This window comes from Mesoplodon mirus (genome assembly GCF_964341445.2).
Source record: "Mesoplodon mirus genome assembly, chromosome: 6".
NCBI classification, from domain to species: Eukaryota; Metazoa; Chordata; class Mammalia; order Artiodactyla; family Ziphiidae; genus Mesoplodon; species Mesoplodon mirus.
The window spans coordinates 45,777,447-45,789,589 of NC_138982.1; the positions used below are offsets into that span (position 1 = coordinate 45,777,447).

Genomic DNA, 12,143 nt, shown 5'->3' on the forward strand with positions numbered 1-12,143 from the left:
AGTATCAAGGAATATAATAGGAATTACATATCTATCTGTGACAAAGCCATTCAAGATTTTAAACTGTTTCAAGTTTTACTGCTTTCTGCTAAAATTATATAAATTCAATACAGAAACACTGATTATTACTTACTCTAAATATAGAGTAAGTATAGAACAAAGCTCTGCTTTGCTGTTGTTCAGCACATTATAGTAATTTTTAAGATGTTAGTTATGTACCTCATTTATAATAACCAAAACATAAGTACAGAAATATAACTAAAAAATTAATCAATACCAGTGAAGCCTACCTAATTTTCTGTCCAATGATCTCTACTGACAATTAGCACTGCAAAACTACAGTGGTTTATATTACTTCCTATTATGAGCCCTTGAAAACAAGCCAAAATTGGGATCAATGTTAGATAAACAGTAACATGCAGATCAATGTGATTATTACTTAATAAATACAGTTTATCATTTAATATCTTTTAAAACATGGGGCCCATGGAAAAAGAAATTGTAAATTACACTCGAGAACTTACTTTCATCTTGATGTGTTATCTCTTGAAGTTTGCTTTGTAGTCTCTAGGAGGTAAAAGGAACACTTTATATTTCTAATCCATCAATACCTGAATTACCATATTTTAAAGTAAACTCCAAGAAACAATAAGGTTATTAAGAATGATCTCTGCCATTCAGAAGAGAATTGTTGTGTATATAGAAAGCACAGGGCTTCCCTGGTGGCGCAGTGGTTAAGAATCCACCTGCCAATGCAGGGGACACGGGTTCAAGCCCTGGTCCAGGAGGATCCCACATGCCGTGCAGCAACTAAGCCCGTGCACCACAACTACTGAGCCTGTGCTCTAGAGCCCGCAAGCCACAACTACTAAGCCTTGGGATTAGTATCATGTGGCATACTGGTGTATCATGACATGCATGATAAAAATATTTAGATAAAATGTACAAAAAAATGTACTGTTGTCTGCAGCTTACTTTGAAACATAAGAAATTAAGATGGATTGACAAAAACTTACACAATGTTGTATGTCAATTTTATCTCATGAAAAAAGATGGATTGAAAAATGGGAATAGGGCTAGACAGAAACATGACAAAGCAAATACAGTAAAATGTTACCTTTAGCATTATTAAGAAGGCACCATGAATATCTCCTTTCTTTTCTAATAGATAAGCAGTGACTTCATGAAGTTGATATTTCTGGGTAATCTAGGAAAGAAGAAAAGATAAAGTTTTTTTGCTCAAAAATCTTGTTTGTGGAGTCAGAAGGTCCTATTAAGGATGAAGAAAAACCCTACGATAGTAAATAGTGAATTCATACCCTAGTAGTATGCTACTTTACAGTATAACATGCAAATATTTGACTTTCTAATCTTAGAGTGGCCCATTTGGGACTCTGACTGAACCAAGGTCACTCATTTTTTTTTCACTTATTTATTTAAAAAGTTATTATGCACCTGAATCAGGTATATCCATTGCACAAAAGGTAACATGTATACATAAAAAGTAATAATATACACCAGAAATTGATAAGTGTAATTATTCACAAAATATTTAGAACAAAATGACAATGAAAACTCTATACATTAGCTTGTGGGATCTTAATGAAAATTAATAAACTAAGAGTTTCTAATAAGTAAAAAAGAAATGCCAGTTAAGCTAAGGTAAAAGAAAGAAAATAAGTACAGAAAAGAATATCATGGAAAGAAACAACAGAGAAACAATAGAGAGGTTTAAAAGAAAATCCTAAATTAGTCTTTTCTTTTTTTTTTAACATCTTTATTGGAGTATAATTGCTTTACAATGGTGTGTTAGTTTCTGCTATACAACACAGTGAATCAGTTATACATATACATATGTTCCCATATCTCTTCCCTCTTGCGTCTCCCTCCCTCCCACCCTCCCTATCCCACCCCTCTAGGTGGTCACAAACCACCTAGCTAAATTAGTCTTTGAAAAGACTAGTAACATAGAATAAAACTTTCTTAGGAGTAAGAAAAAAAGAGAGGCACAAATAACATATTATAGGTTAACAGATCAAAGGAGGAAAACGTGATCATCTCAACAAATGCAGAAAAAGTATTTAGTAAAATGCAGCACCCATTTTTGACAAAAATAAAAACAATACAAAACACTCTAACCCAAACTGGTAATGGCACTTGTCTAATTTAATAAAAATTATCTATCAAAATCCGACAATAAACACCATATTTAACATAAAATGTTAGACACATCCCCTTTTAAATCAGAAACAAGGAGAGAATGCATACTATCGCTGCCTCTGTTCAATAATATCCCAGAGCTTCTAGATATCTGATGAGGGAATGAGAAAAGTATAAGATTGGAAAGAAAGAAAAAAAACTACCATTATTCTCAGAAAAAATTATTGTCATAAAAAAAATCTAGAAAATATTTGAACAAAAAAATAATTCAGCCTGGTTGCTAGATATAAGACACTGAACAAAAATTAACAACATATACCAGCAGTAACCAATTTAAAAAAAGTCATTTCAAAATATTTCCTTTTAGAAATTTCATTTCTAATGAGCCTGGGTAAACATGGAGGAAGTGGAGCCCACCTCACACTATGGCTCTGCATCTAGCCAGAGCAGAGAGAGCCACTGCAGGTACTAGCATGCATGCCTGTACTTGGGAGGGAGCAGAGGCTGCTTGGACTATAACCCTTACTCCAGCCACGTCAGAGACTGTCACTGCCTGCAGACAAATATGTGCAAGCACCAGGGAAGGAGTGGAATCAACTCAGGTCCTTGTCCTGCCTCCAGCTAAGATGGAGACTGCCATTGCTGGTACAACTGTACAAAGGTAGAAGTGGAACCAGCTTACTAGTGTGGTTCCTACTGCTCTGGCCCTGACCCTGCCTCTACCCAATGTGTGCATACCAGGGAAGAAGTGGAACAAGTTTAGAAGTGCAGCCCCAAACCCTTAGGTCCCAGCCATATCCCCAACCATGGCGAACACCACCATCACACTGGGAAGAAGCCCAACTCGCTCAAAGATCCTGCTCCAGACCCTTAGGCCTTGGCACCACCCCTAATAGGGCAGTGACTCTAGCCCTACATGCCAGCAATACAGTGCCTTGTAGCACATAACAGGGAAAGATGCAGCCTATGCTCACTTTAAAATTAGCTATTCCACCAATGCCACTGGGGACAAGCAGACTTCATAGGGATGTTCCCACATATGGACATGTCTTCAAGACTGGGTTATGGAACTGTTTCACATAATCTCACACAGAAGGACAGAGAATGTCAAGCAAGATATAAAAAGAGAGGAATATGTTTCAGATGAAAGAAAAAGGTAAATTCATTAAGGGGGTGGGAAACAAAGTTAAAAAGTGATAAACAATTTACCTGGAAAGAGTTCAAAGCATTAGTAATAAAATGCTAACTGAACATGAGAATATAATAGATGAACACAATGATAACTGCAAAAAAGAAATAGAAAATATAAAAAAGAATGATCAAAGCTTAAGAATACAATAACTGAAATTTAAAATACACAAGAAGGAGTTAACAACAGAATGAAAAATACGTTAAAACTGACACGAGTGAAATACAAAGAACCATAAGAGACTATTACAAACAACTATATGCCAATAAAATGTATAACCTAGAAGAAATGGACAAATTCTTAGAAAGATACAACCATCCAAGACTGAACCAGGAAGAAATAGATAATATGAACAGACAAATCACAAGTACTGAAATTGAAACAGTGATTTAAAAACTTCCAACTGAAGTCCAGGTCCCAGTGGCTTCACAGGTGAATTCCATCAAACATTTAGAGAAGAATTAACACTTATCCTCCTGAAACTCTTCCAAAATACTGCAGAGGAAGGAACACTCCCAAGCTCATTCCATGAGGCCCCCATCACCCTGATACCAAAACCAGACAAAGATACCACAAAAAAAGAAAATTACAGGCCAATACCACTGAGGAACATAGACGTAAAAATACTCAAGAAAATACTAGCAAACTGAATCCAACAATACATTAAAAGGATCATACACTATGATCAAGTGGGATTTATCCCAAGGATGCAAGGATTCTTCAGTATCCACAAATTAATCAATGTGATACACCACATTAACAAACTGAAGAATAAAAACCATATGATCAGGACTTCCCTGGTGGTGCAGTGGTTAAGAATCCACCTGCCAATGCAGAGGACATGGGTTCGAGCCCTGGTCCAGGAAGATCCCACATGCCATGGAGCAGCTAAGCCCATGTGCCACGACTACTGAGCCTGAGCCCACGAGCCACAACTACTGAGCCTGCGTGCTACAACTACTGAAGCCCATGCACCTAGCGTGCTCCACAATAAGAGAAGCCACCACAATGAGAAGCTCATGCACCGCAACCAAGAGTAGCCCCCACTCACCACAACTAGAGAAAGCCCATGGCGCAGCAACGAAGACCCAACATAGCCAAAAATAAATAAATAACCATATGATCATCTCAATTGGTGCAGAAAAAACTTCTGACAAAATTCAACGCCCATTTATGATAAAAAAAAAAAAACTCTCTAGAAAGTGGGCATAGAGGGAACTTACCTCAACATAATAAAGGACATACATGAAAACCACACAGCTAACATCATTCTCAATGGTGAAAAGCTGAAAGTGTTCCCTCTAAGATCAGGAACAAGGCAAGGATAACCACTGTCAACACTTTCATTCAACAAGTTTTGGAAGTCCTAGCCACAGCAATCAGAGAAGAAAAAAGAAATAAAAAGAATCCAAATTGGAAAAGAAGAAATAAGACCATCACTGTTTGCAAATGAAATGATACTATCCATAGAAAATCCTAAAGATGCTACCAGAAGACTATTAGAACGTATCAATGAATTTGGTTAAGTTGCAGGATACAAAATTAATACATGGAAATCTTTTGCATTCTTATACATAACAATGAAAGATCAGAAAGAGAAATAAAGGAATCTCATTTACCATCACATCAAAAAGAATAAAATAACTAGGAATAAACCTACCTAAGGAGTCAAAAGACCTATACTCTGAAAACTATAAGATGCTGATGAAAGAAATCAAAGATGACACAAACAGTTGGAAAGATATATCATGTTCTTGGATTGAAAGAATTAATATTGTCAAAATGACTATACTACCCAAGGCAATCTACATATTTAATGCAATCCCTTTCAAATTACCAATGGCATTTTTCACAGAACTAGAACAAAAAATTATAAAATTTATATGGAAACACAAAAGACCCCAAAGAGCCAAAGCAATACTGAGAAAGAAAAATGAAGATGGAGGAATCAGACTCCCTGACTTCAGACTACAGTACAAAACAACAGAAATCAAAACAGTATGGTAGATCAATGGAACAGGATAGAAAGCCCAGAAATAAACCCATGCACATATGGTCAATTAATCTACAAGAAAGGAGGCTAGACTATACAATGGACAAAAGACAGTCTCTTCAGGAAGTGATGCTGGGAAAACTGGACAGCTACATGTAAAAGAATGAAATTAGAACATTCTCTAACACCATACACAAAAATAAACTCAAAGTGGATCAAAGACCTAAATGTAAGACCAGACACTATAAAACTCTTCGGGGAAAACATAGGCAGAACACTCTTTGACATAAATCTTGGCAATATTTTTTTGGATCCGTCTCCTAGAGTGATGGAAATGAAAACAAAAATAAACAAATGGGACCTAATTAAACTTAAAAGCTTCTGCACAGCAAAGGAAACCATAAACAAAACAAAAAGACAACCCACAGAATGACAGAAAATATTTGCAAACAAAGTGACTGACAAAGGATTAATCTCCAAAACCTACAAACAGCTCATGTGGCTCTATGTCAAAAAAACAAACAACCCAATCAAAAAACGGGCAGAAGATCGAAACAGAGATTTCTCTAAAGAAGACACACAGATGTCCAAAAAAGCTCATGAAAAGATGCTCAACATCACTGATTATCAGAGAAATCAAAGCTACAATGAGGTATCACCCCACATAGCTTAGAATGGCCATCATCAAAAAGTCTGCAAACAATAAATGCTGAAGAGGGTGTGGAGAAAAGGGAACCCTCCTACACTGTTGGTGAGAATGTAAATTGGTACAACTGCTATGGAGAACAATATGGAAGTTCGTTAAAGAACCAAAAATAGAACTACCATATAATCCAGCAATCCCACTCCTGGCCATATATCCTGAGAAAACCATAATCTAAAAAGATACATGCACCCCAATGTTTGTTGCAGAGATATTTACAATAGCCAAGATATGGAAGCAATCTAAATGTCCATCGATAGAGGAATGGATAAAGAAGATGTGATACATATATACAATGGAATATTACTCAGCCATAAAAAAGAATGAAATACTGCCATTTGTAGAAACATGGGTGGACACAGAGATTATCATACTAAGTGAAGTAAGTCAGACAGAGAAAGACAAATATCATACGATGTCACTCATATGTGGAGTCTAATTAAAAAAATGATACAAATGAACTTATTTACAAAACAGAAACAGACTCACAGACTTTGAAAACAAACTTATGGTTACCAAAGGGGAAATGTGGGGGGCTGCGGGGGGATACATCAGGAGCTTGGGATTAATACATACACACTACCATACATAAAACAGATAACCAACAAGGGCCTACTGTATGACACAGGGAACTCTACTCAATATTCTGTGATATTAATAACCTATATGAGAAAAGAATCTAAAAAAGAATGAATACATGTATATGTATAACTGAATTATTTTGCTGTACATCTGAAACTAACACAACATTGAAATCAACTATATTCCAATACAAATTTTTTTTAAATTTCCTTTTACAATGTTAACAAAAAGTATCTAAGAACAAATTGAGGAAAATGTGCAAGAGTCTTATGTAAAATATTATATTTTATAACTTTAGTTATAAAACCTCACTAAAGTGGGTAAAAGACATTTCAAAAAGACAACCATGTTCCTGAATGTGAAGACCATAAGATGTCAATCCTCCCTGAATTAATCTATAAATTCAATGTAGTTTTCATCAAAATCCCAGAAGAATATGTTATTTTTATAGGAATGTGACAATGTGATTCTTAATTTGATGTGAAATAGTAAGAGGCCAAGAGTAGCCAAAGAATTTTAAAGAAAAAGAATGAGGAAGGAAGACTCTTCTTCCAAATAATAAACCTTATTTTAAAGCTGTATTAATTAAAATATGTGCCATGGGTATAGGGAAAGACAAATGACCAAAAGAATAGAACAGAATTCACAAAAAGATCTATGTATATTTGGGAGTTTGGTGTACAGCAGTATGGCATTATAAATAAGTGAAGAAAGGACAAGAAAATACCACATGGACCATTAGCCATCCACATGGAAAAACTATATAAATCCCTCTCTTGATCTGTTTACAAAAATAAATTCCAGATGGATTAAAAGCCTAAATGAAAAAAGCCAAACTATAAAACTCATATAAGAGGATATCCTTAATGCCATTAAATTAGGAAAGGAAATAAAAGTCACACACACAAAATTTTAATGTTAAAGGAAAAGACTGATAAATTAAAATAGAGGTCACTAAAAACCAAGTTAAAAGACATGCCATAATAGACTGGAAGAAGGCATCTCCAACATATAAAATCAGCAAAGGACTAGAGATCCAGAAATTAGAAAGAACTTCTAGAAATCAGTAACAGAAGGGCAAAACCTCAACAGGAAACTGGGCAAATGATATGAATGGATAATTCAGAGAAAAGAAAACCCAAAATGTCATTAAAGATATGGAAAGATATGCAATGTTATGAGTAAGCAATGATAATCATCACACTGGCAAAAATTAAGGTCTAAAAACAGTATAAATCAGCAAGGATGTGGAAAAACAGCAAATTTCAAATACTGATGATGAGACTGGAAACAAATAAGAAATCAACTTGGCAATATGAATAGAATTAAGCTACTCTATTGTCTAAAGAATTCCACTTCCAGGCATAATACATAGAGAAATCTCAGATGGGCACAAAGAAGATATGCACAAAGATGTCCAATGTAGCATCGTTTATAATGGCAAAAGACTGGAAACACTCTGAATGTCTGTGATTAGGAAAATATATAAACTGTGGCACAGTCATTCAATACACTATTATATGATCATTAAAACGAATGAACTAGAGTGATATTAAAAACTGATAAAAAATTAATAAAAAAGCAATTTGCAATAGGATATTACTGTATGATACCATTAATACAAATTTTAAAAACATACAGAACTGTACCTTGTGTTTTATAGGTAAATTCATATACAGGAAAAATTTTTTAAATGGATGGGAAGGATAAACTTCCCATCTTCAGGTTGGCGGTAACCTCAGGTGAAACATGACAGATAAAGGATGCTTTATTTCTAAAACAAACAATAAAGATCTGAAGCCAGTATGGCAAAACATTAACATCTATAAAGTTGGGTTGGTGGGAATATATGTACCCATTTTGCACATTTCTATGTATTTTGAAATATTTTATAATTAAAAAAATTTTAATTGTGTGGGCAGTTTAGGACATGGATGCAGAAAATACGGGTTACTGTTTCATGAGTATTGATAGCAACAATATAAAGGTAGCTTAAAAACAAATTTTAAACAGGGAACATACTAGCCTCATGGTAGATTAGAATATGTGTGTATGTATACATATGTACATAAGTGCATACACACACACACACACATTCATTTCCATTTGGAAACAGGAGAAAACAAGGAAAGAGAATCAAGGCAATGACTGTGTAATTGCCTTTTAGCCTAGTAAGTCACATGGCACAACAGGACTATCTAACCATCAGTGCCTGCAAGTAAGAGCTTAGTTTTTCCCTCTTAATATTTTTACTGTATTCCTTTTTCTATGTTTATCCTGTTGGCTAGAATGCCTGTGAAACTTGATGAACAACAATGATGGACATGTGCTGTTTCTGACTCTACTAGAATAAACAGAGAGGCAATAACACAGCAATGCAGAGCATGCACGATGGAGTCAAACTATCTGGGTTCAATCTCTGGTGCTAGCACTTACTAGGTATAAACTTAGCCAACTGATTTAATATATGAATCTCCCTGTGCTCATCTGTAAAATGGTGAGCAATAAAGAAAAGTTCACTCTTGCCCTCTCTACATTACTGGTCTTACCTGAATAGTTTCTTCTAGGCGGTAGCACTCAAGGACTTGCAGTGTCTCTATAACCTGGTTTGGGCTGAACTGACACAACAGCTCAATGAACTGCTCTGTAATACAAGGAGATATCTGCAGCAATTCTTGATTTACATGAATACCTTCCCTGAAAACAGAAAAGGCAAGACAGTAGCATTGTTTAATCATACCATAATTAAAGCTACAGGTGAAAAGTATGTTACCTTAAAACCAAGACTACCTTTTGATCAAGTAAAATCATGAATTAAAAGTCTTACTGTTACTTAGGTTATTAAGGTGAATTATACACTACATCAGAAACATTCTAAATCACAGTATTTCTCAATTTACATTGAATAATTAAGGAAATGATATTCAGTGGAGGCTCCTCTAAATCATACCTGAAGTTGTACTGGTGCTCTAAGAGAAACAAAGATGACTCAATTTAGTTTAAACAATGTGATCCATGAGTAACTATATATAATAAGCCATCTTCTAGTCTCAACAACTGTCCCTACTAAACTTCCCTTATAGCACCAATCACATCATGTTGTAATTACTTCTTCAATTATCCATCTTCTCTAAAAGAGTATAAATTCTGTGAGGGTAGGCACCAGTACCTTCTCACTAATGAATTCTTAAAGCCTACAACAGTGTCTTCCATGTAGCAAGGGCTAATTATTTGGTTGTTGTTAAAACAAATAAGTGGATGAATAGTAGGTTATACAAAATGTATGGTTCATTTGCCTTGTATGCCAGCCACTCACAAAGCCCACTATTCATAATGCCTACACAAAAGCTGTGGGAGTATTAGTTTTTACCATGGTGGACACTACTGGAACTATTTAGAAAAATCAACTGTGGTTCATTGGAGATATAAGAATCATCCTCTCTCTACCTTCAAAAGAAGTCAGTTCCTTCTGGGAGTCCTATCTTCTCTTCAGAATTCCTCAACTAAAGCTCCTTATATAAAGAACTGGAACAGCATTAATAACATACAAAAAATTGCTACAAAAACTCCCTACAAACAAAAGTCCAGGACCAGATGGCTTCACTGGGAAATTCTACCAAATGTACAAAGAAGAACTTATACCGATCCTTCTCAAACTCTTCCGAAAGACTAAAGAGGAAGGAACACTCCCAAAGACATTCTATGAAGCCACCATCACCCTGATACCAAAACCAGACAAAGACACTACCAAAAAAGAAAATTAAAGGCCAATATCTTTGGTGAACATAGATGCAAAAACTCAACAAATATTAGCAAACGGAATCCAGCAACACATAAAAAAGGTCATACACCATGACCAAGTTGGATTCATCCCAGGGTCCCAAGGATGGTTCAACACATGCAAATCATCAACGTGATACACCACATCAACAAAAACCACATGATCATCTTAATAGATACAGAAAAAGCATTTGACAAAATTCAACAGCCAATCATGATAAAAACCCTTACGAAATGGGTATAGAGCGAACATACCTCAACATAATAAAAGCTATTTATGACAAACCCACAGCCAATATAATACTCAACAGTAAAAAGCTGAAAGCCTTCCCATTAAAATCTGGAACAAGGATGCCCACTCTCACCACTTCTCTTCAACATAGTATTGGAAGTCCTAGCCACAGCAGTCACACAGAAAAAGAAATAAAAGGTATTCAAATAGGTAGGGAAGAGGTAAAACTGTCACTGTATGCAGATGACATAGTTTTCTACTATATATAGAAAACCCTAAAGACTCCACACAACAACTACTAGAACTGATAAGTGAATTCAGCAACGTAGCAGGATACAACATTAACATACAGAAATCGGTTGCACGTGTTTACACTAACAATGGAACAGCATAAAGGGAATGTAAAAAAATAATACCTTTTAAAATTGCATCATAAATAAATAAAATATTCAGGAATAAACACCATCAAGGAGGTGAAAGACTTACACGCGGAGAACTACAAAACATTAATAAAGGAAATTAAAGATGATTCAAAGAAATGGAAAGATATTCCATGCTCTTGGACTGGAAGAATCAGTACTGTTAAAATGGCAATACTACCCAAAGCAATCTACAGATTTAATGTGATCCCTATCAAATTACTCATGACATTTTTCACAAAACTAGAACAAATAAATCTAAAATTTATATGGAACCATAAAAGACCCAGAATTGCCAAGGCAATCCTGAGCAGGCATAACCCTCCCAGACTTCAGATAATACTACAAAGCTTCAGTAATCAAAACAGTGTGGTACTGGCACAAAAACAGACATACAGATCAACAGAACAGAACAGAGACCCCCAGAAATAAACCCACACACCTCTGGTCAATTAATGTTCAACAAAGGAGGCCAAAAAACAAAAATGTGAAAAAGAGAGTCTCTTCAGCAAGTGGTGCTGGGAAAGTTGAACAGCTGCATGTAAATCAAAGAAGTCAGAACATACCCTCACGCCATGCACAAAAATAAGCTCAAAATGGCTTAAAGACTTAAATACAAGATGAGACACCATAAAACTCCTAGAAGAGATCATAGACAAAACATTCCCTGACATAAATTGTACCAATGTTTTCTTAGGTCAGTCTCCCAAGGCAATAGAAATAAAAGCAAAAATAAACAAATGGGACCTAATCACACTTACAAGCTTTTGCACAGAAAAGGAAACCATAAACAAAAGGAAAAGAAAACCTACAGAATGAGAGAAAATATTTGTGAAGGATGGGACTGACAAGGGCTTAATTCCCAAAATATATAAACAGCTCATACAACTCAACAACAAAAGAACAAACAACCCAATCGAAAAATGGAAAGTCAACCACTAGAAAAAGTTCTTTAAAAGAAGTATAATTAATATCCTAAGAGAGACAAAAAATGGAATCATATACAAAACACTCCGTTAAAGTCAGAGGAGGCATAAAAATAGTAGGAAACAAACAAAAAGAAACAAAAAACAAGGGTGATGAAT

At 35.2% G+C, this 12,143-nt stretch overlaps 1 protein-coding gene across 5 annotated transcripts in view; it reads right to left on the minus strand.

The window, feature by feature from the left end:
* VPS8 (VPS8 subunit of CORVET complex) overlaps nucleotides 1–12,143 on the minus strand; it is a 293,055-nt gene that overhangs the window by 109,919 nt on the left and 170,993 nt on the right. For all 5 annotated transcript variants that reach the window (XM_082625439.1, XM_082625440.1, XM_082625441.1 and 2 more), the window contains 3 exons: nucleotides 9,177–9,324; nucleotides 1,118–1,207; nucleotides 525–567 (listed from right to left, as the gene is read on the minus strand). In XM_082625439.1, coding sequence (XP_082481565.1) covers nucleotides 525–567; nucleotides 1,118–1,207; nucleotides 9,177–9,324 — 281 coding nt within the window. The remainder of the gene's footprint in view (nucleotides 1–524; nucleotides 568–1,117; nucleotides 1,208–9,176; nucleotides 9,325–12,143) is intronic.